The 24,359-nt window shown below is 40.5% G+C and overlaps 1 protein-coding gene across 12 annotated transcripts in view; it reads left to right on the plus strand.

Annotated features, from left to right (window-relative positions):
- Xpnpep1 (X-prolyl aminopeptidase 1) overlaps nucleotides 1–24,359 on the plus strand; it is a 96,998-nt gene that overhangs the window by 43,779 nt on the left and 28,860 nt on the right. For 6 of the 12 annotated variants that reach the window (XR_015440494.1, XR_015440495.1, XM_087185340.1 and 3 more), the window contains exons 2-3: nucleotides 3,136–3,224; nucleotides 9,660–9,808. Coding sequence is in view for 10 of the 12 variants with exons in the window: in XM_021253460.2 (XP_021109119.1) it covers nucleotides 3,136–3,224; nucleotides 9,660–9,808 (238 nt within the window). In the remaining 2 variants the exon portion in view is untranslated. Of the gene's footprint in view, nucleotides 1–280; nucleotides 325–3,135; nucleotides 3,225–9,659; nucleotides 9,809–24,359 lie in introns of those variants that run through there. The other 6 variants (XM_087185341.1, XM_004838960.4, XM_087185344.1 and 3 more) reach the window with 5 other exon arrangements.

Raw genomic sequence — 24,359 nt, forward strand, 5'->3', positions numbered from 1 at the left:
AGTGACTGGTGAAAATCTTGTCTTCTGGCTCTGGCTGTGTGGTAGACTAAGCTGACATGGACCATTGCCAACACATACATACATAGTTAAATTATTATTTAACTGCCTGTGTGACTGTATTACCTACCCACTCGCCTTGCCATTTTCTGACACACACTGCAGTGGCCTCTTTTTTTGGTAGACCAGGTATACTTCTGCCCTGTGGCCATTGTATAAGCTATTCTTTTCTGGAGTGCTCTTCCCCTAGAGATTAACATGATTTATTCTCTCACCTTTTTAGGTCTCTGCTAAAATATCAGCTGCTATCAGTGAGACCTTCTCTGGGTAACTTATGTGAAATCTTTCTTTTATCTTGCAGACACCCTCTTCTGCTTGCCCTGCTTTACTTTTTTTTTTACATAGAACATGTGTCTGTTGCTTTATTTCCTCTAACCTGTCTCCTCTCCTGCCTCACACCACTGAAGTCAGGATGTGTTGTCCTTTTTCATTTTTTGTGTCTGGAGTAAGGTCTGCATTAGGGAAGAGTCAATAAATATTTGAGTAAACTTGAAAGAAATTCTCAGGTGCCAGAGAATTAGAGGAAACTTAAAGACTGAATGGTATGCTAGTAAGCTGAGCCTAGGAAGGTTATCAGATGCAGATGAAAGCCTTTATACCCGGGGTCCAGGGTATTAGACTGTCCTTATAGGAGGAGAGGAAACTTGTGTGTAGATTTTCTAGCTAGGAAATTAATGTGAAAATTAGACTTGTAATGCTTGTATGAACCAGGAAGTATGTCATTCACATAAGTCTCTACTGAAGATAAATAATAAAGCATACAAAGAATGAGCCACCAGCTGGGAGAGGAAGCAGATCCAGTGTCTGTCTCTTTCCCATCACCAGGAGAAAATGCTTGCTATCTGCATCTTAAAGGAGAGGTTTATTTGGCTCATGGTTTCAGTGAGTTCAGGCGATGGTTGGCTGGCTCCAAGACAGAAACGGCATGGAGGGGCGTAGTGGAGGGGCATGGTGAAGGAAAGCTGCTCCCTCCAAGGCAGCCAGGAAGCAGAGAAAGAGATAAGAGTACATCCTGCCAGGTTATGCCCCCGAGGACCTGCTCCTTTCAAACAGATTTTGGGAGAGGCATTTTAGATTTAAACCATAACATTATTCCCCTGGCCCACAAAAGGCTTATGTGTTGTATCTCCTTATGAAAAGTGCACTTAGTCCATCTCTAAGAGTTGCTAAAGCCTTAACAGAATTAGCATTGTTGAAAAGTACAAGTTTAAAGTCTCCTCTGAGACTCAAGGCAAACTCTTAGCTGTGAGCTCCTGTTAAAAAAAAAAAATCAAAAAGAAAGTTAAATACTTCTAACATACAGTGGCACAGGGTAAACATTCCATTCTATAAATGAGGAACAGGGGGATAGAAATGAATGGGAACAAAGCAAAACCAAAATTCAGCAGCATCTAGGGCAGGTTGTGATAAGCTGTGAATCTGAAAGAGCTTGGGCAGCCTTGCCTCCATGGCTTTGCTGTGGCAGCCCCCAAGGCCTCTCCCTTGGGCTGGCTCCACTTGGTGGCTGTCGTTTTCCTCATTAAATGTTTCAACTTCCTGGAGTCTCTGCTGCACCTTTGGCTTCACTCTCATAGCTTCAAGCATCATTCTCTTAGGGGCTTCTTGCAAGGACTGCAACCTTATCACACTGATTCTGTGGCTGTCTATTCCTTTCTCTGAAACCCTGGTGGAAGCTTCTGTGACCCCCGTAGCTTTTGCATTAGGCAGGCCTGAAAACCAGCACTGTCTGTCTGGATGATGCCAAGGTCTGCCACTAGCTTGAGCTGCCTCACTAGCTCCTCTTGGGCCTCAGCTGCAGTGGCTTCTGAGCACCTGGATGGCTGAACTTGGCATTGGCAGTTCACTTCCTTAAAAGGCCCTGCATGAGCAGGGTGCCATGGGGTCTTTCTTGTCAAAGCGAAAACTTTTAAAGCAGTTTACCTTTTTATACCCTTGAGCCTGTGATGGGTGGGGTCTGTACTTGGGTTCTTTTTTTTTTTTTTTTTTTTTGGTACCAGGGATCGAACTCAGGACCTTTTGCTTTTGAGGCAGATGAGGCACCGCTGAGCGAAATCCTCAGCCCTTGTCTTCTTTTTTAATGGTAATCTTTTTTGCAGTCATGCTCTCCTTCGCCTTAACTTTACAAGTGTTTCCTTTCTGGCCAAGTTGCAAATTTTTCAAATCATCCAGTTGTGCTTTTTACTCTTGATTCTCACTGTAAAGTTGGCCAAAAGCCCCCAACAGTACCCGCGTCACAGTCTGAATGTTGGGCTGACTGGCTTGAAATTTCTTCTGCCAGATTCATTAGTCCATCATCTTTAAATTCATCTTCACATAAAGTCTTAGGACATGGACAAAACATAGACAGATTCTTTGCGAGAATGAAATACTCAGGGCCTCTAATCCAGTTTCTAATACAGTTCCTCTTTCTATCTGAAACCTCATGAGTGTAGGTTTCACGGTCTGCATTCCTATCAGCATTCTGAGCTTCGACCAGAATTGCCCATCAAGCTCTGTTTACAGCATTTTAAGGCTTCTCTAGCTAACATCTCCAAACCTTTCTAAACTCCTCCCACAAAAGAAATTCTGAAGGGTTAGGAACTATAAGGCCAAGTATAGTCACAACAATGACCTATCTAGCAAATATGAGGATTGCTATCCCAAAAGGAAAATTTGAAAAGTTTTATAAAATAGAGACTTAAAATAATTAAATTGCTAAGTGTAGGAAACAGGTGAAAGAATAGGACATCATAAACAAAAAAATAGGCAAATATGAAATAGAACCAAATAGAACTTATACAAGTGAAAAATAATCATTGAAAGTAAAATCTTAGTTTAGTTATATAGGAGAATAGACATGGCTGGAGAGAGTTTGTGAAGTTGAAACAAAAACTGAAATATTTGCCTGCCATGGTAGTTTTGCTGTTGCAAGCTTTATCTGAAACTTTTATTTATTCCATCACTGATACTGGGGGGAGAGTTCTTCTGACTCACCTGAGAAAGCTGCTAGGTCAAGTTGATGTCTTCTTTGACTAAGCTCACTACGTTTACATTTGCTGTGATCAAAGCCTGCAACATTCTGTTCTTTCTCTTTTTAAGGACCAATCACCAGGATTTTCAGCTGAAAAACTTAAGAATAATTGAACCTAACGAGGTGACACACTCACGAGACACAGGTGTGGAAACAGGTAATGGTAGTTTTATCTCTAAATTAGATGGAACATTTCAAAAGGATTTTAGATTCCTGACCCTACCCTAATTTGAGTGAGGAGAGTAAGGAATTAGTAATTGATTGTGGCTGGGGTTAAGGATCTGAAAATTAAAAATCATTTTGTCCTTTGGCTTCCTGGATGGTTGGTTACTGTTTGATATATTTACCACTTTGTTTTTGGTATTAAGTCAGAAAACTATTATAGTTTTTGTTGGTGGTTTTTTTTTAAGTCAAAAACTATTATAGTTTTTGTTGGCGGTTTTTTTTTTTCTTTTGTATTTTTCATTTTTGTGGGGGTTAGGTGGTAGTTGTGGTGGTGGAGGTGTAGGTTATTATTGAAAATATACTATTACAGTTTTTCTAATCTTATACTTTACCTCTGATATAGTCCCTTATTGATTAGAAATTAGCTTTCAACTTTTCATCAGACTGTGAAATGAGAAAATACTTTACTGTGGTTTATAAATTGAATATGCATTTAGGAAAATCTTTTTTGGGATTAATTCCTGGGACCATCCTTTTTCCCCAGAACTTAATTATGTGATAAATTGCTAGAAATCTGAATTCTGAAAAGTAGTGTATAACTGTACTCCTATCCCAAGTAAGCCAGTGCTTCTCTGTAGAGTTCCCAGGAGAAACACAACATTTCCTTTTAGCTGACTGAAACATTGATCCCTTGAAGTGCTAAGAAACAATGACTATCTAATCTCTCTTTAGAGTAGCAGTGCTGTTAACTAATGCATGCAATTTTAGTTCTTCTTTCTTTAAAAATACAGATGTACCTGACACATTTTTGGCTACAATAAAAAGTAGAAGAAGGGGAAAGAAAAATAGGATAAAGAAGGAAGTAAAGAAAGGAAGGGATTGAATCATTAAACTTAGTGTTGGAAGATAAGTTTTTAAAAATTATATATGAGGAAATAAGAGTTTTAGTTGTCCTAGGTTGTGGGTGCCAGTTATAGACTAGGGCCCACATGTTTTGATTCTGCTGGTCTTAGAATTCTAAAAAGCTTTAAGTCCCCCAGGGGATGTGGTGGTAGTGGAGCTTGGGCTTGAGAATTGGATAGGCCTTGGGTCCTGGTTCCTGATGATCCAGCTGACTCGGGCAGTTACTTAACTCCTCTTAACTCCTATTTCTTTATGTGTAAAATGGGAAGAGTGAAACCTCTCATTAGAGGATTATTGGGAGAGTTAGCCATTAATGTATATAGAGTCCTCAGCCTGCCCTTAGCCGTGAAACAGAAACAAATTGCTGCCGCTAAAGCTATTGATGCTGGAAGAGCATCTGTGTGTGTGTTAAGATGCTGAAATTGGAGTAAAACAGCCCCTTCTATTCTTATAGCAAGATGTGTGGAAGTCGCAGCTGGTGCTTCAGAGCTACGTTCAGATATTTTTTGAGCTCCTGTAATATATTAGATGTTGTGCGTGGTACTTTCTTGCACATTACTCCTTTTAATTCTTTTAGCCACCCAGCATGGTAAACATGCTGTGCTGTCTTGTGCAAGCAGTGAAAAGTCTTGTTTGTGATAAAGACTAAAGGTTTGGGAACTTATTTCTAAAAGCAGATTCATATATGCAAGACATTTCAATGAGTCATTGTCTTTAGGGGATGATTTAAAAATACCTGGCAGTGTATAGACTTAATATTACATCATGGATTAGGCCTGTTGCTCTTGGCTTTCCACTTCTCAACACACTTTGCTTAGCTTTTGGCTGCTCCTGACATTTCTGAAAAATATAAGGGCATGGAATGAGCAGATGTTATAATACAGCATCTTCTAAGTTCCTAGCTTTCTTCTTTCACTGAAGATTTATTACTGTTCATTTGGTTGGGTCTGAAAACCATGGCCAGAAAGTTGTGATGTTCAGCTCTTTCTGAGTGAGCACAGGTATGTGTTAGGTGCTGGGCTAGATACCTGGTTACGGAAAGGACATGGTGCCTGATTCAGGGACCATACATCCACCACTGAGCACATTGCATGTATGGTTATTGTATGTCTAACTCTAATAACTGTAAGTATTTACTTAGCACTTATTATGTGCCAAGCACACTAAGTGTTTCAAAGACAGTGACTAATTTTATCTTCATAAAATTACCCTACCAGGGTTACCAGTCGCAATTTTCATCTCCTCCATCTTTTGTGCTTTTTTTTTTTTGGTTTTTTTTTTTTTTTTTTTTTTTTTGGTGCCGGGGATCGAACTTGGGTCTTTGTGCTTGCGCAGCAGGCAGTGAAACCACTGAGCTAAATCCCCGGCCCTCTTTTGTGCTTTTTTAACTGCTGCCTTCTCAATGACTGACACTTATAGTCTTACCAGTCTTGTCTTTCTTTAGCTCCAGCTGCTCACCCATCGAGTCACTTGCAAGACCTCTTGTTTTTGTGGCTACAGCTGTTCCAGCCACCACTACCTGTTGTATTTGCCTCAGTAGTAGCTGTCTCTGGGGCCGCAGCCCATGACTCCCAGCCATTGCCTGTTGCTGTCCTCCCTACATTCACTGTTGCTTTCCCTGCTCCTTACCACATCCTGCTGGTTGTGTATTGGGAGTTCTTTCATCGTGTCTGACTAGGTGACAAAAATGTAGTTGTGTTTGGTTAAGGAGACCAACTAAATGTGATGGGTTTGAAGGATGAGAAGGAAAGAAGAGAGGAGGTGTTGAGTGGTAATGGGGGCAAGTGACACTGGGGAGGGAAGTAAATACAGTAATACCTCAGTTCACTAATGCTTCTGTTTGCAAACCGTTTGGTTCACAAAAGTGTTTGGCAAAATTTTGCTTCTTTTGGCAAACTCTGCATTGGGTGACAAACATGACCAGGGCCATCTTCCCACACAAATACAAAGGCATCCGTCTTTGCCCAAGTCATAAGACAAATTAAGTTTGTAAACTGAGGTACCACTGTATTCCACTGTCATAGAGTGGTATGATGATGCTGATGGCTCTGAGATAGCCTAGTGTGTCAGACAAGAGGAACAATGTAGTGATGAGGCAGGAGATGTGATGGGTGACAGAAGGTGGTGGTAAGGGAGCAGGATATGGTAACCAGGAAGCAGAAGAAGTCTTTGGCCAGACTCACTATTCCTTTGATGATTTTCAGTATGTAACTGAGGATGTTATGCTGGCCATTGGTTAGCTTTATTGATGAGATTGGTGACAGTATTGATACATATTGATAACCAATACTACAGACATTATAGTTGGTGTCATCAAAATCTATCAGTCAGGATGCACCTAAATTAGAAGACAAATTGTATAAATTACTGATCTTAAACTATAATGAACTCTATCAGATATTTGCCTTTTAGAATTCCAGATGCCCAGGCTGTATTTCAGACCAATAAAATCAAAAGTTCCCCAGGTTTTTTTTTTTTTTTTTGGCGGTATTGGGGATTGAATTTAGGACCTTGCACTTGCCAGGCAGGTGTGGTGCTACTGAGCCACATCCCCAGCTGTCCCCAGGTATTTTGAATGTGCACCCAAGGTTAAACCACTGTTCCAAAAGAAGTCTTCATTTTTGCTTTATTCTTTTAAAAATATGTTAACTTGCTTAGAAATATAGTTTGGAAGAATGACAAATCTATTTCGAATCTCCTGAAAGTTATCAGAGTAAAAGTTTTTAGATGCCCACAATCTTACGAGGTTATAATAGGCTTCACTTTAGCCTGAATAGAGGTGTTGATATATAAACTTAGATCAGACCGGATACTTCTGATCTCTGTTTGATAGGTGAGGGGTTATAGGTTTAGTAGATTAGGCAGAAGGAAAACATGCCCTCTGAATGAGTAGCATTCAAAGGCATTTGTAATGTGAGGAACATGGAGATGCTTGAATCATGAGTAGGGCAGTTGTCAGTGACTCTTTGAGTACTTTGCTCTTCTGAGACTCAGGTGGTGCCCCAATGCCTCCTGCTGTCCTTGTTGTAGGTGAATGGGGCACTTTTTCCATGAGTCTTCCAATCAGTATGGTACCTCGTAGGGGGATCTGTTGGAGTTAGCGAAGACAGCTGAATTATAAAAGTCTGAGGTGCTGGTGGTGAAGCAGAAGAAGCAAATGAAAATATTAAAGAACCGAAAGGGTATATAGTCAGTAGAGTGTAAGCCGGAGCTAGTGAGGACGTCAGTCCTTGAAAATAACCTGAGTAATATTTATGCAACTCTCTGTTACATATGGCATTGTACAATAGAATGTTTTTAGTTAAGTACTTTTTAAAAATTTCTTTAAAAATGAGTTGGCAAGATCTAAAACACTGACAGTACCAAATGCTGGTGAGGATGTGGAGCAACCAGACTCTTGTTAATTGCTGGTGGGAGTGCAAAATAGTACAGCCACTTTGGAAGACAATTTGCCAGTTGCTTATAAAGCTAAATAAACCGTCTGATCCAGCAGTCATGCTCTTTGGTATTTACCCAGATGAGTTAAAATCACAAAAACCTGCTCATGTATATTTATAGCAGCTTTATTAATAATTACCCAAACTTGGAAACAACCAAAATGTCTTCCAGTAGGTGATAGGTAGTTTATAGTACATTCAGACATTGGAGAATTATTCAGGACTAAAAAGAAATGTGCTATCAACCCATGAAAACACACAGAGGAACCGTAAATGCATATTGCTAAGTGAAAGAACCTACCTCTTCTCTGGTTCCAACTATATGACATTCTGGAAAGGACAGACCTATAGAGACCGTAAGAAAGATCAGTTGTTGCAAAGGATTAGGGGAGAGAGAGGGCTGAGTGGGTTTAACACTATAGAGATTTTTAGGGCAGCAAAAATATTCCATATGATATTATAATGGTGGATATGTCATTATGCATTTGTCAAAATCCAGAGACTATACAATAACAAGAAAGTAAGCTATGGACTTTGGATGATAATGATGTGTCTGTAGGTTTATTAATTTAACAAATGTACCATGCTGATGGGGGATGTTGATAGTGGGAGAAGCTGTATATATGGGGGGGGGCGGGCTTTGTGGGAACTCTATGCTCAGTCCTCAATTTTGTTGTGAGCCTATAACTACTCTTAAAGTCTATCTTTAAAGATAATGTTGGTATCTTACCTTAATGTTGGTAAGTCTATATTTAAAGATGACGAGTTGGTAGAACTCATTATTCTACTTTAGATTCTAATCATATAGTTTTGTGCTGATAGTATATGAGTTTGTAGTAAAATATACACAATTACTAGTCTGTGTTGGCTTTCTGTGAAGTCGCTTTGCTGTGTATCCATGGGACTGCAGCTATAATGTTTATTAGAACTATTAACTGATATCAGTATTTGCCGAGAAAAGGTCTTTGAAGAACCAGCTGAAGTGGTTAAGTCAGCTTATATCATCTGGGCCTTCTTCTTCTTCTTCAAAAAATAGAGTTTCTTGTACTCAGGAAGCAGTGCGCTTTGATTTTGTCTACGTATTTGTAAAAGATTAAGATTTCCAGGGGCCACATTTAAGGTCCCCCTCATTTCTTTTGACTTGTGTTTTTCTGTTTCTGTTTCGTGCTTTGTAAAGCTACTGACTTCAGCTCTGGTTTTATTGGGTTGATAAACTCCTCTGGGTCCCCCGGGACTTCTTGGGTCTAATCCAACATGCCATATTTTAGAGAGGAAAACATGGAGACCTTGGTCCCGTCCTCTCTGAGGTTGCACAGGTAGGTGGTACCAGATGGTCACTAGAGTGACCTTTTATGCCGGATCTGTGGTTGGCTAGTTAAGAAAAACTTTATAAAACATACCTACTTTAGAGGAGATTAACTTCAGAGGCAGAAAAACACCAGAAGATGACTTTCACAGTTGCTCCAAATTTACTTACGCCAAAGTAACCACTATTAAAACTTAGGCAACTGTCCTAAAAGCTTTGTCCTTATGTATATACATGTACAGTTTTTAATAAGCAAGAACCATCTATATGTGTTCTTTTGTAATCTGTTTTTAATTATCCACTAGTGTTGTCAGGCATCTTCACAAGTCAAATAGGTCTATATGATATTTTCCTAGGTCTGTGTAAGTGTTAGTAGTTGCTAAGTGTACTGTTTTATGTATTATAGTTTATTTAACTAATTATATATTTCCCTATTTGTTTTGCTACTATAAACAGAGACCAGCATCTATATATTTATACACTTGTTTAATTATCTCCTTAAATTCCTAGATAGGAAGAAGTAAGGTAAACAACCAATTTGGAAATGAGTATTAGTTGCTCCAATTTTCTTTCCACATAATGACTGTTTGGAAGTAGTATTTAAGAACTGTAAACTTTAGTGTTTCTGGCAGCTTTGAACTTGGTCTAGTGGTAGGGTGGTCAGTTTGAAGGCCCAAGCTTGGGGTGGGATAGAATGTGGAAGGCACCTGGCTTGCTTTGAGCTGGTCATTGAATTGCTGGAGCCAGCCTGGTTTTGGAACAAACTTTTCTGTTGTTGCAGACAGCAGAATGGCTCCAAAAGTGACTTCGGAGCTGCTTCGGCAGCTGAGACAAGCCATGAGGAACTCCGAGTACGTGACAGAACCAATCCAGGCCTATATCATCCCGTCGGGAGATGCCCACCAGGTACTGAGTGGAGATGGGATGAAGGTGGGACTTGTTAGCCTCCCTTTTCTTTCTTTTTTTTTTTTTTGGTACCAGGGATCGAACTCGGGTCCTTGCTCTTGCAAGGCAAGTGATGGAACCACTGAGCTAAATCCCCAGCCCTTAGACTCCCTTTTCTTTTGAGTTTTCCCCCAGCTGTAATGTTTGTAGAATTCTAGTTGTCAGCCTGTAGCCAAGGATGTCTTCCAGGGCATGACACAGGAACCTGTATCTAATAGGGTCTCACTGATTGCATATAGAGTTGGCCTTTCTTCCTTGTTTCCAGTGAATTCAGCCAGCTTTCAATGAATTGTGAAAAAGTTAGTGGAAAAATTAAGGGACAGGAGTCTAGGCACTTTTTGTACCGAAACACTCCATCCCATTTCCTATGCTTACCCTGTTCCTAGCAGAGTTGACTTCCTTGTCAAGACTTCCTCTTGCCCATCCAGATGGCCTCATTCCTTTGCTTGGCCGCAGTGGATCTCTATCCTAGCAGTGATTAGGGATGATACCAAATACTGTCACTCACCCTCAGCCACTGCTTTTGAGGGAAGTAATCCACTAAGTTCTTTTTCTCTTGAGAACACCAGTTGTTGAATAGGGGAAAGTCCTGTTTAGAGAGACAGAGACCTCATGTAGAAGGGCTGAAAGAGCAGGAGGATGGAAGGACTCTAGGACCCAGTCTGAAGGAATCAGCAAGTGTTCTAGTGCCTACCTGGTGGTGATGGTGCAGTAGGGTTACGAAGGTGAATTTAAGATTGAATTCCTGCCCTCACTCTCATTATAGTTTAGTGAGAAATGAAATGACGTACAAAGTGCTATTCTTCTGTAGAGTCATCTGTGTATTTTTTTTCCAGCCTTTGCTTATGTGTAGGGTACTACCTTAGGTACTGTGCATGGAACAAAGATGAGAATTACTTCTGGTCTCAAGAAGCAAACAGTTCACTAATAGAGTGAAGATGTACATGCACATAACTTCACTGCTAGGCAGAATGTGGTGAGCGTTGTGAAAAACAGACAGAGTGCCACAGAACTTTGAGAGTGTGAGTGCAGGGTGAACGAAGGCTTCATAGAGCAGGGAGACCTTTGAACAAACCTTGAAAGATTGTGTGGTTAGAGAAGTAGAGGTGGGGATAATGAAGGAGGGAAGAAATTCTAGGCAGGAAGATTAGTGGGAGAAAGAGAAGCTGGAAGCTTCCAGTGCATTTCAGAAAAAATAGTGATGTTTCCCTTGGCAAGAGCCCAGGGAAGTAAAAAGCAGTAGTGGGAAATAAGGCTGGTGTTTTAGGATTCTTCGGTTCCAGGTGACAGAAACAGCTTTAGGTACCTTGAGCAGAGAAAGTGCTGTGTGAGGCTGAGGGTGGGAAGTGCTGCAGAGGCCCAGCTCCCTCTGCTGAGTGGTGCCTTCTGGAGTTGTGCCTGCCAGCCCTCCCACTGGGGGTCTGTAGACCCTCGGGATGGGGTGCAGCTGGCCCTGAGGCAGAACTGTGATGGGGAGCTCACCTTTTGCTGCATATCCATTTCTCTCTTTCTCAGACTGTAGTGTAAACCTGACAAGTATGTGTTATATCTCTTTATCTCTTAATTTCAAGATCCTTGAGCTAGAACTTTAATCTCAAATCCAGAGTCCGAAGTGAGAACCTGATTGGTCCTCGTTGCACTGTGTGTGTGTGTGTGTGTGTGTGTGTGTGTGTGTGTGTGATCATGTGAAATAAACATGAGCAGTGGGGATCTACCACAGTGGAGGGAGTGGCAGATAAGGCTCTTACTGTAAGCTGAGCAAAGCCCCGAAAAGATAGCTGCCCTGGCTGCCCTTCTCTTTGTCCCTTCCCAAAGGTGCTAGTCCACAGGGTTGTGACAGGGTAAAGCCTCAAGGTTAGACGCTTGCCTGGAAACATGGGATTTTTCTCTGCGCAGGAACAAATGAAATGCTGAAATGAATAAACAAAGGGGTTGGGAGATTTGAGGCAATAGCCTGAAGTTTGGGATAGATGATGGGTACGTAGAGCAGTGTTCTTCAAACTGTGTCGTACAACATGCCTATTGTGTCTTCTAAGATGTTCTGCAGAAAATGTATTCATTGGCCTAGAAAATAGCTGAAATGTGCTTAACAATTTTTTTAAATTGTAAAAAAAATTACATGAAATTTACTATTGTAACCATTTAGAAATGTATAGTACTGTGGTGGTAATGGTATGTGCACATTGTTGTATAACAGATCTCTAGTACTTTTTTTATCTTGCAAAACTGAAATTCTATAACCCTAGATAAACCCATAGTTGTTAAACAACAACTCCCCATTTTTTCTTTCTCCCTGCCCCTAGTAACTGCCACTCTACTTTCTAAGAGTTTGGCTATTTTACATGCTTCATGTAACTGGATTCATGCATGATTTTTTCCCCCACCAGTACTGGGGATTGAACCCAGGGCCTTTGCCCTGAGCTATATTGCAGCCCTTTAAATTTTTTTTTTTTTTTTTTTTTTTTAATTTGAGGCAGGGTCTCAGTAAATTGTTAAGTTGCCCAGGCTGGGCTTGAACTTGTGATCCTCTTACGTCAACTTCCCAGAAGTTTCTGCTGGGATTATAGATGTGCACCACCACGTTCTGATGAATGATTTGTTTTTTGTGAGTGGCTTATCTCACTTAGCACAATGTCCTCAAAGTTTATCTGTGTACTGTATTTCCCTGAAAAGAAGATTGGGGCTTATATTAGTTTTTGTTCCAAAAGGGGATGTCTTATTTTTTTCATGTACCACAGTCTGCATTTATTAATATATAACAATCTACATTTATTCACTTATTCATGTACAAAAATCTACATTTATTCAAATATAGTCATGTCATCTTCTTCTGGAACATCATTATAACTCTCCAAATCCCAAATTCTGACCTGTATTTCTTGTGACTCCAATTTCTGTAGAACCATTGGCTCAATCTCTCCTGTCCAGCAACAGAGCTCTTCTTAAATGAGCACTTCTTGTCCTTGTAGCCTGCTCATAGTACATTGGCAGCATGCTTGTTAGTGATTTTAGCCCAGGAATTCTTCACCCAAGTCACAACCTCTTACAGGCTATGCTTCGTAAAGTTTCCATTAAGTCAAGTATTAATTCAAGACTCATGAGACAGGAGTGGCCACAAAAATGATGACAAGAACAATGGTCCACACAAAAGCAATGAAAAATTGAGGGCACCAAAATTTAGAAAACGTTTCTCTATTTCACACGAGTGTATTAAGTACATCTGTGATAACATGTGACATATTGAATTATGAAGATTCATGTGTTAGACACAACCATATCCCTTCATTATCAAGCATGCACTTTATTCTTGGTTGTGTCTGTACTCTGGTTATTTGGCAGTGAGGCTTGAGTTCATCTGTTTACATAGGCATTTTCCTCTTATCCAAAAGTGCCTACTTGATTATTTGCAAATACTTGATTATAATTTATATTATCATTTATTTTAAGTATTAATGTCAATAATGTTTATATTTAATTATATATTAATAATATTATTTTATAATTCAGTATGTCTGGTGTGTTGGTGCCAATGGATGTACTAAATGTGTCCAAGTGGTTGATGATCTTGACTGGGGCTTATTTTTGGGTTGGGGCTTATGTTATGAGCATCCTGAAAAATCATCCTAGGGCTTATTTTCCAGTTAGGTCTTATTTTCAGGAAATACAGCATGACAGGATCTGACAGGTGTAAGGTGTAATTGCTAGATTTACATTTGACAGTTCTTAACTGCAGGACTTCTCAGGGCCTATACTGATGTGTACTCATTCGCTCTAAAGAGGGACATAAAGTATTCAGCATTTTCTAGACTTAAATGTTTGTGGAATTCCCACATCATCTCAGGAATGGAGTAGGGACTCTGCCTTCATTGATTCATAATAGCATTTTTCATACTGGGATGGGTTAGAATTTGCTCCTCAAGGAAGTGAGAGGAAGGAGAGAGGTCAGTGTGAGGTGCTGGTGAAGGAGGTGGTGAACAAGCATCAGGTGTGGTGAGGGCACACCTGCTGGCTGCATGGAGAAGAAGGGGACAATCAAGCTAGAAGGTGGGTTGGTGGCATGTGAGGAAACCGTGGAGTCTGATACACTCTTGTTTGATTTAGTAGGCCATTGGGTGATGAGGAGAGACTGGCTGGATTTAGGGTTGGGTTTTGTCGTGAATCCTTCCACTCTTCGTTCATGAGAAGAACATGAACATGAATGAACACCAGCTTCACTGAAACCACATTTTCATCTTGACCTTAGTCTAGGTGACTAAGTAGGTAACCAACGTGTCTTGGAGCTAAGCCATGGTAGCAGTCATAGATGGCAGACATGCTGGCCACCCCGCTATTTAAGAAGGGTAGGGCTGGGGATTTAGCTCAGTGACACCTTGCCTGCCTTGCAAGCGCAAGGTCCTGAGTTCGATCCCTATTGTGGGGGTGGGGTGGGGGGGACGCCAGCCCCTGGCTTTGCCCTTAAGGAGTTTCTTTTTCCTTCTCCTTGAGTGCCTCTGATGAGCCCTTAGCTGCCTCCTGTAGGTCCCAGGCCTTAGCTTTTATAGTTGGGCTTCGTGTCTCATGGATTCTCTGTGGGGCTCATCAGTAGTGCTTTTGTTATCTGCCTTTGAAACAATGGGCAGGCTGATTTCAGTGCAGCCCGTCTTATCTCAGTGTGGGGCAGGGTGGTGGTGCTTGCCACTGGAGCACATCGTCTAGTGGTTTGTTTGGCTATTCTGAACATCCCTGCCACTGTCCTTGATTGAACAGTCCTTGTTTGATGTTGGGGAAGTCCTCTAAAAGAAGCCTCACAGGCTGCCATGGAGCTCCCGCCAAAGACTCTTGATAGTTCTGCTTCATATGTGAACCTTGACCTCCAGGGGTGGCCTCATTCACCAGAGATTGACCTATGGTGCTACTTGAAAGAAAAGGTGAAAGTTTCTGGTTAGGGTGTATTTGGAGGCTTTGTAGTCTTTGTATTTCAGTTTTGGTTTTCTTTTGCCTGGGGTTACAATTACAGTCTGTACAATCTGTATTTACTAGTAGGGAATATTCTTGTAGCCAAGCTAGGCCAAGTGGGTCTTGATAGACTTCTTAGTCTTGAGTTCTGTTGCCCAGCAGCCTTCTTTTTTTGCCATCATTAAGTTGATTTTTGCATACACTGAAGAGGTTTTTTTTTTTGTCTTTTAAAAATCGAAACATACTATTTATGTATCTTAAGAGGGAGCAGCATGGTAATTTGATACGCATGTACAAGAGGTAATTGAAAGATATGATGAATATTTACATTAAAAAACTACAGTAAAAACACATTTCAAAGAATGATGGGATAAGTGTGTTCAAAATGAAAGGGAGTATTTTAAATATTTTGAGAAGGATTAATGGCAATGTATCTTTTACTGTAATAACTTTAAAATTTAAACGTTCGCTGTATTTTTTGATCACTCCTCATTGATGAAATATTTACAGTGATTTCTGTGCAAATAAAACCAGTGGAGCGTGTTCTCATCCATCTTATTTACTGGATCTGGCACTGTGTTGACTTCAGGTTCTTCCCCAAAGTCAAAATGACCATGAAAGGTAAATGTTTTAAAAGTGGCAACCATGACAGCACAACTAAAGGCACTCATGAAAGAGAACTTCTGAACTGCCTGTCCCCTGCTCCTAGGGCAGAGGAGATGAGGCAGTCCCAGCACCCAGGAGGAGGCTCCCCGGCCGCCATTCCACTACTCCTAGGGCAGAGGAGGTGAGCCGGACGGGCGCCAGCAACACCCCCCTCCCCACCCTGTGGAAATGAGAAGACATGTAAACAAGCCTCAAAACCAGACTTCCAGATCACCTACAGCAACCCCAAGGGGAAACGAGATGGAACAGTCTGATACTCAAACCACCTAGACTCCCTGAACTGACAACAAAAGAGGATCTGGGAAAAATTAAATCAGAAATAATTTCTCAGATAACAGCAAAGATTGTGCCCATAGTGCAAGACATGATTAATAAATCTAGAAAGGACACAGATAAAAAAATAGAGGAGCTGAGGAACATGATGGAATCCTAACATAGGAAACAAATGGAATCCATAAAACAGATGCAAACATATTTCCAGGAGATGAAAAACTCCATTGAAAGTATACGCAGCAGAATGAATGCATGTGAGGATAGAATTTCAGATATAGAAGATAAGATTGCGGTTAGTGACCACGAAAAGAAAAACTGCTTTAATGTTGTAAGGGACCATGAGAAAGCAATCTACCAGCTGCTAGACGATGCAAAAAAGAATAACATAAGACTGACTGGAGTCAATGAAGAAACAGGAGAGAGTGCAAAGGACATAAAAAAACTGTTCACAGAAGTGATGGCAGAAAACTTCCCAAGCAGGGGAAAAGAACTTGACATACAAATAAGTGAGGCATATAGGACTCCAACTGGCCTTGATCAAAAAAAAATCTACACATAGGCATATAATAGTTAGGATTCCAGAAACCCAACAGAAGAACAAAATTCTATAAGCAGTGAGAGAAAAGAAACAAATCACATACAAAGGAAAGCCCATCAGAATCACAGCAGACTTCTCAATGCAAACCCTGAAGGCAAGAAGAGCTTGGAGTGATGTATTTCAAGCCCTAAAGGAAATCAGCCTCCAACCCAGATTGATGTACCCTACAAAACTATCTTTCAAAATTGATGGAGATGATAAAGAGAACCTTAGGAACTTCATGAATACCAAACCAACACTCCAGAAAACTTTAGACAATATCCTAGAAAAAGACAGTGAGGATCACAACCCCAGGAAGCCCAGCAGAATGAATCCACTGGGCGGGACAAATTAAATGCAAAGGGGGAGAATCCAGCAAAAAGAAGGTCATGACAAGGCTTTTAAAACTTTTAACTTCATCTCCCTAATGAATGTATAATTCAATCTTGTTATTGTACTGATTAGTATTTTTCTGATTCTAGTGTTGCACACCTTTCCTTGTGCTGTACTGGCTATTTGTCATCTTCTTGTGTCTACTTTTTAATTGGGTTGTCTATTAATGAGCTGTAAGAGTTCTTTATATATTCTGGTCGTAGGTTATATGCATTGTAAATATGGTCTGTTTAAGGACTACTTTTCATTTTAATGATGTCATTTAAAGTTCTAAATTTTGATGGAATCTCATTTATCATTTCTTTTTCTTTTATACATCATGCTTTTTGTATCCTAGGAAGTTCTTGCCTACCCTAAATTCATGAACATTTTCCCTTATAATTTCCTCTTAAAGTTTTATGCTTTTAGTCTTTCATATTTAGGTTCATAGATCCTCTCGAGTTATTTTTATGGGTAGAAATAAAGGGTTGAGGTTAATTTTTTATATATGGATACCATGTGTTCTAGTGCCATTTGCTGAAAACTTATCTTTTCCTCTACTCTTGAATTGAGTTTATATTCTATAAAATGTTAATGTTAAATAATCTTTCAAAACTCAGTGGACCATATATGTGTAGTTCTATTTCTAGATTCTCTGTTTTATTCCAACGGTCTATGTGTCTTTCCTTACACCAACACTGCCTTGATTACTGTAGCTTTAGAGGAAGTCTTAAAATTAGGTACTAAACGTCTTCCAACACTTTTTTTTTCTTTTTACTTTTCTAGGTCCTTTGTACTCCTACGTAACTTTTAAATTTCAATATCCAATTCTTCATTTATAGCAAATATACATAGACCTGAATTGTTATATATACCTTGTGTTTTCTAATCCTTCTAAATTCAAATACAAGTTCTAGGGGCCCCTAGAGATTTCTTAGTATTTTTTCTGTAGATGACCATTTCATCTACGTAAAAAGATTTTGCTTCTGCCTTGCCAGTCCTATCCTAATTGTGTCATTTTATTGTCAGACTATTTTGGTTTAGGCCTATGTTTCAAAGTTTAATAGACAGATGAAGAGTAGGCATATCTGCTCTTGTTCCCCACCTTAGGGAGAAAGTATTGTATCTTCTCCATATAAGGCATTTTTGCTGAAAGTATGGAGTATATGTCTTTAATCTATTGAGAAGGTTCTGTTCTACTTCTAGTCTCCTGATAGCTTTTACCATGAACAGCTGTAGAATTTAGTCCAATACTTTTTCTCCAACTAGTGACAGGATCATATGGCTTTTTCCTTTCCTCTGTTAAAATGATGACTTTTAGGGGTGGATCTTCCAATGCTGAACCAACACTGCCATCCCTACAATAAAGCCACTTTCTACATACTGCCAGATCTGACTTGTTTGTTTTGTTAAACACATTTCTATCTATGTTCATACTTTTTTCTTCTATTGTCTTTATCCAGTTTTAGTATTAGCACAATGTTGATTTCCTAAAGTGAGGGGAGAAATGTTCCTTTTTTTTTCTGCTTTAAATGTTTGATATAATTTATCAGTTAAAATGTATAGGAGCCTGTTGTTGTCATATAGGTAGGTTTTCAAGCTAGGAATATACTTTCTTTAATAGGTGCTATTCAAATTTTATTATTTTCTCCAGAGTCAGTTTCACTAATTTGTCTTCCGAGGTACTTCTTAGAAGTTGTCAAATTTACTTCAAAAAAGATTTTTGTAATATGCTTTCTATATCCTTTTAAATTCTGTAAAATCTGTGGTAATGTCTCCTAGATCTTGATATTGTAATTCTTAAAATGTACAATTGTTATTGTATAATAGGAAGTAAAGGTCTAAAGGAGCAGGGGAAGTGGGAGGGTTAGGGGAAAGGAAAGAAGGGAAAAGAAAAAATATGAGAAAAGAAAAAAAATGGAAACAAAGTTTTTGCAAATAGGGAAGGGTGGAGGAGGTGAAGGGAGGTCAGGGGAAGGGGAAAAAAGTAAGAACCAAGATACTCATGTAATGGTACAAGATCCCAATGATGTATGTAAGTGTATTTTCTACCTAAAATATACCAATAAACTTAATGGGGAAATAAATAAAAGCAACCATTCAGGGCAGGAAAAAAAAGAACGAGAACTTCTGGAACTGCTTTAGAAGTCACAAGAATGATGGGATAAATGTGTTTGAAGAGAGGGGAATATTTTTGGGGGAATTAACGGCAATGCATCTTTTACTGTAATAAATTTTTAAAAGCATTCACTGTATTTTTTGGTCATACTGCATTCAGTGCGTAATCATCAAATCAGAATCATAAGCCTTTAAAAAGTCTCTTTAAACATTAATCATTTTTACAGGTTGGAAATTTCATACTCTTCTAGTCATTTGAAATGTATCATAGGATTATTTTGCCCAGTAGTTACTGTATTGTGCTGTAGAAAAGCTAAAACTAAATTCTCCTCTCTGTGACTTGGTTCCTCTTATTGAACTGTTTTTTTTGCCCCTGCCTTCCCCAGTCTGTAGTGACCACTGTTCATTCTGTTCTGTGAGACTGACTTACTAGTTTCTACAGATGAGTGAGAGCATGTAATATTTGTTTTTCTGTGGCTGACTTATTTTACTAAACATAATACCCTCCAGTTCTACTCATGTTGCTGTACATGACAACATCCCCTACTTTATGGCTGGATAATATTCAATTATGTATAGATACCATTTTCTTTATCCATTTATCCACTATTGGGCATCTAGGTTGATTCCATATTTTAGGTATTATGAGTAGTGGTGCAGTAAACATAGGAATGCTGTTACCTTTTAGGTATAATGATTTCCTCTCCTTTGGATACTGTTTTGGCTTGTGTTTAGGTGTCCCCCAAAGCCTCGTGTGGATGGGGTGGGGCTTTCTTCTCTAAATCCCAGAGTTACCACATACCAGTTGCTTGGCATTGAGCATGTTACCTCATATTCTTAACTGTCAATTAAACTCTGGGTCCCAATTTCCCTAACCACATAGAGGGGGTAGTGACGTTATCTACTTCACAGGGCTAATGTCAGGGTTAATGAAGTTGACAGATGCAGATGCTTACTGTATTTCTGTGCCCTCATAAGCCTCTGTTAGCTATTATCCCCTCTGTTAGCTATTCTCATTGCTGTCATTCTTAGTATTACTGTCACAGAAGTGAGTGAGATAAAGAGTAGGTAAGTCACGGTCACAAATGGTAATATAAGGAAACTTGCCGAATGTCACAGCTGACGACCTGTCAGCACTGGCCGGGATAGGTGAATCTTCTTACAGCCACATTAGGGTAAAAGAAGCAGTGAAATCAGTTTTAATAATATATTTATTTTCTCCAGTATGTCCAAAATACTATTTTAACATGTTAATGCAAAAATTTTAATAAGATACTTTACATTCCTTTTTTATGCTAAATCTTCAAATACGGTATTTTGCATTTATAAAACATCTGAATTTGAACATGCAATTTTCATCAGAAATGTTTGATCGATGTTTAGATTTCATTAAATTTACTGTTGAAAAACTGAACTCACATACTGAAGTTGTTCTAAGCATAGTTAAATGTTTTCTAATAATTGAATCTTGAGTATCAGTTTAAAATTTAGTTGGAGTGAAATGAAATGAAAGATTGTTTGTCAGTCACATTGGCTTTATTTTCAGTGGCTTTATTTCTGCCTGTGGCTGGTGTTGGCCTCGTGAAGAGCACAGGTTTACCAGTATGGGATGCATTCTGAAGTGAGGGGGAGTGTGTAAGCTGGCAGGATCAAAGAATGCTCTGTGAAGGAAGTAGCATTTCAATTTTAATGTGAACGAGTAGAATTTGGATGCATGGGAGAGGATAGAAGATATAGAAGACATAAACAAAATGAGCAAATCTATGGGAATAGAATATACATAATGATGAAAGAAAGAAATACCGGCCCTGGGAAAAGCCACTTGGGAGCCTCCAGTGCATATCGTGGGTGGCGCGGTCCTCTTGAGTGAGGAGTTTAGGCTGTTGTTAGTTGGGACCCCTGAGTGTCTTTGAACAAGACAGTGATATGGTCAGCAGGGAGAAATGTTGACTGTGGACTAGAGAAGGGCGACACTGAGAAGTGGGAAACTTGTGTAGAGGCCATTGCAGTATCCCATGGGCTGGGCAAAGAGGGAAGGGACTTGGGTACTGGAATTGGGGGTAGAGAAGAGGAGAAGGATTGGGAAGAGAAGCGACCACCTGGGTTAAGTGTGGATCTGGCAGATAGGTGGCAGAGGAGATTTGGAAGCTTGGGGCCCAAGGGTGTTTGTGGTGCCAACAACAGAAAGCAGTGGGTTCTTGTTTTAGTTCCTGTGGAGAGAGAGGTATAGTTGGGGCTCTCTGTTAAGTGGGACGCTGGGTCCTTGCCCAGGTTTTGAGAACAAGGAGCGAGGGTTGGGTGTGTCTGACCTGCTCGGCAGCCTCCTTGGTGACAGAAAGGCTCTGTTCTCTTGGCTCTTATTCTTGACTTGTTTCATTTCAGCCTTGATTCAGGGTTGTTGGAATTTCTCCTAAGGGCGGGGAAGGGAGGGTGTTGGAGACATGAAGGGTAATCTTGTATTCTATCTTTGTGTACTTTCCAAAATACAAATACACCCACCCACACACTGTTCCCTGCTAGAAGGAAAATGGACCCCAAATGCACAGTTACACAAGGACTTGACACTCCAGTGGTCTCCGCCCTCTCTGTCCTCTGCCATGCTAAGGGTTTCTTCTTTTTAAACCCAGACCAGTGGTTGTAGTGTTAGTGAATTTAGGCCCCAGGGGACTTTTCCAGTGAGGAATTGCCTGTTTTCTCTAGTGTCTGGACACTTTCATGTTCTAGCAAATTCGTGGGATTTGTGACTGTCACTGGCTCCAAACCAGGCAAATTTTAGGGGCCAGAGTTGGACCAATACTTTCTTTGAGATATCCTAGTTACTCATCTTTCCTGTCCTCCCCATGTAAAAGGCCCCATGTTCCGTTCTTGACCTTGGCTTAGGCAAAGGTTTGTCAGGAGTGACTCTGCCAGTGTGAATTTTTGGCTGTGTTTATGGTTCTTTCTCTGGAAGACATGAATCAGACTTTCCTAAACTCTTTGAACTTCTTCCATTCCTCCTGCAGTCAGCTTCCTGTTTTCTTTTGTTTTGTATTTCTTAAAGACACTTTCTCCTTGGCCGGCCTAGTGGTATTGTGTGCTGTATTAATAAGAGCGTGGTAACCCATTTCACAGTTTCAGTGGTTTTGTACTGTGTAGCCTCATGTCTTGCTCAGGTAGGTGGTACGTGTGGACCTTGTAGACAGGTGGCAGAGGGGATATTCTGGTTCAGAGGGGACTTTTCTTCTCCTAGGAGGAAAAATGCTGCAGGAGTTCAGGCTATTTCTTCCTGTGCTACCACTGCTCCAGCTGGAGAGAACACACCCACTTTTAAATGCCCAGCCTGGCCTTCACTTCCCATCCATATTCTGTTGGTAAGAACTAGAGATGTGACCCCATCTAGGTGCCAGGGGGCCTGGGACGCCACTTTCGGGTAACTCTTCTGCATTAAGGAAGGAACATAAGTCTTTGGATAGCTGTGTGTTTTCCCTGTGTACCTTGACTAGGTTGTGAGAGAGGAGAAGTGCCAAAGATCTGGAGTTAGCTTAGTATTTGGCCACAAGGAGCCAAGTAGCCTGTCAACAACGCTCACCTCTTGCTTTGGGCCTTCTCACACTCCCCTCTCTCTAGGTTGTCCTCTTTCTCCTCACCTGTCCACGGTGTCCCCAGTCCAGCCTCTGAGCTTGTCCCGATAGTTTTAATGCAGATTTAAGTGTTTTTGAAACTATAGCAAATTTAGCCCTGCATATTTAGCACAGTTTATCTGTTCATTAGTGCTACTCTTTTAGGTTACCTGTTTTATTTTGTTGACCGGATTGTCCACTCTGAGAAGATCCTTTGCTGTGTTTCCTATAGAATCCAGCTCTTTGTGGCACAGAAGCAAGTGCTGGGCATGTGCTTACTGCTTCGTGTCACCCTTAGCTCTCCAATGTGGTATTGCCAGATCGTCTCCATTTCAGAGAAAAGCAAGTTGACCTTGTGGTTTTCTCAGCTGGAAAGTTGGCCATTGGGCTTGAATGTAGGTTTGACTCCTGGGTCTAGGAGATGTCAGTGTGTGGTTTGTGATGCTAGAGGTAAGTGTGGAGCATACTTTGTATTCCTCGTTCCCTCAAAGTTTAGAATCCACTTGTACAGACCAGATGTACATGATCCGGACACAAAATCAGAAGAGGTTGCCTGGGAGCATATCAAAGATGGAGCCCTTTTGTTTTTTTGCAGTGCTAGGGATTGAACCAGACCTTGAGTTTCAGATCCTTTACAATGAGGGTGCTTTGGGAAAGTAAGTAATTTTTGTCTCTGAGCTTCATTTAAAAAAAAATTGTGTAGATGGAAAAGATGCTTTCTTCCAGAGGTGCTGTTGGGTTAGAATTAGAGGAAATTAATGCAGTTATTGGCAAATTATTGGCGTTTAGCCGAATATCTTAGCCAGTATTATTTGTGATCATTACTCAAGGGAGGGCAAGGAAAAGGCCTCTATGGCTGGTCTTGTGAGATTCAGAGCTGTGGGAGGCCTCTGAAAGTAGAATGGTAAAGCTGTGTGAAAAGGACTGTATTTAACCCAGATTTTGAGAACTGACCAAGGCTTTTTTTGGGGAGTTTACAAATGTACTTTATTTGGCTATGTTTTATTTATATTTTTTGAATTAGGTGCCAGCATTAAAAATTGAGTGATTTCTCACAAGCATATATTTCTCGCTCCTGCTGAAGTACTGAAGGTTAGTAACATGTGGCCACACCCTGACAAGACAGGACTCAGCTGAGGAAGAGTGTCTCTCTTTAGAAAAACCCCCTTCCCCTGCTTGAGGGCCTGTGGCTCGCCTGCCTGGGCAGTGAGGAATTTTGAATTTGAAACTCATTATATATAATCCCTTCAGATCTTTTGCCCGTTGTTAGTTTCCTGTCACTGCCATAATAAATTACCCCCAAAGCAGTGCTTAAACCAACACAGATTTATTGCCTCACAGTTATAGAGGACCGAAGTCCATAGTGTGTCAGCAGGGCTGTGCTGCTTCGGAAGGCTCCAGAGGAGGATCCACTTTCTGATCTTTGCCAGCTCCTGGTGTGTGTGTCTTGGCTTGTAGCTTCTTTCTCCATTTTCATTGGTATGGTTTAGGGTTAACTGAGCAGGGGCAAAAGTGTGCATCTCTTCTGCTTGTTCATTTATTCTGCAAATGTTATTTGAGGTCCTATTTCATATCACCTGTGCTGTGTACAGGGACAACTGCCGTGTTCTTGTGGAACTTACGTTCTGGGGAAGGAGTAGAAGAACAGTACAATCAGAATGTAAAATGTTCTCTTGTCACCACCCAAGTGGCTGAAGGGTTCATGGAGTGAGAAACGATGGTGAGAGATTAAGAAAGACAGACAAAGAGATATAATAAGGTATAGGTGGGGCCAGGTGGGGCTCTAACTCCTGAAGGGAGGAAAAGAGCCAGGCAAATGGCTGAATGTTTATTTATAGTGGTAGAGATAGAGGAAGTGCAGGGGGAGGTAAAAGGGGCTGGTCTGTAATGAGCTAAGGTCTGCAGGACATCATGTTTGATGTTTCTGTAGAGAATGGGCAAGAAGCAAGAGAGCCCTCTTCTGGGCCAGGCCTTGCTCTGCCACGCCCTCTTGTTG

The sequence above is a fragment of the Heterocephalus glaber genome, unplaced genomic scaffold, assembly GCF_053883595.1.
Source record: "Heterocephalus glaber isolate CG9 unplaced genomic scaffold, H.glaber_assembly_v1.0 deba00001497, whole genome shotgun sequence".
NCBI classification, from domain to species: Eukaryota; Metazoa; Chordata; class Mammalia; order Rodentia; family Bathyergidae; genus Heterocephalus; species Heterocephalus glaber.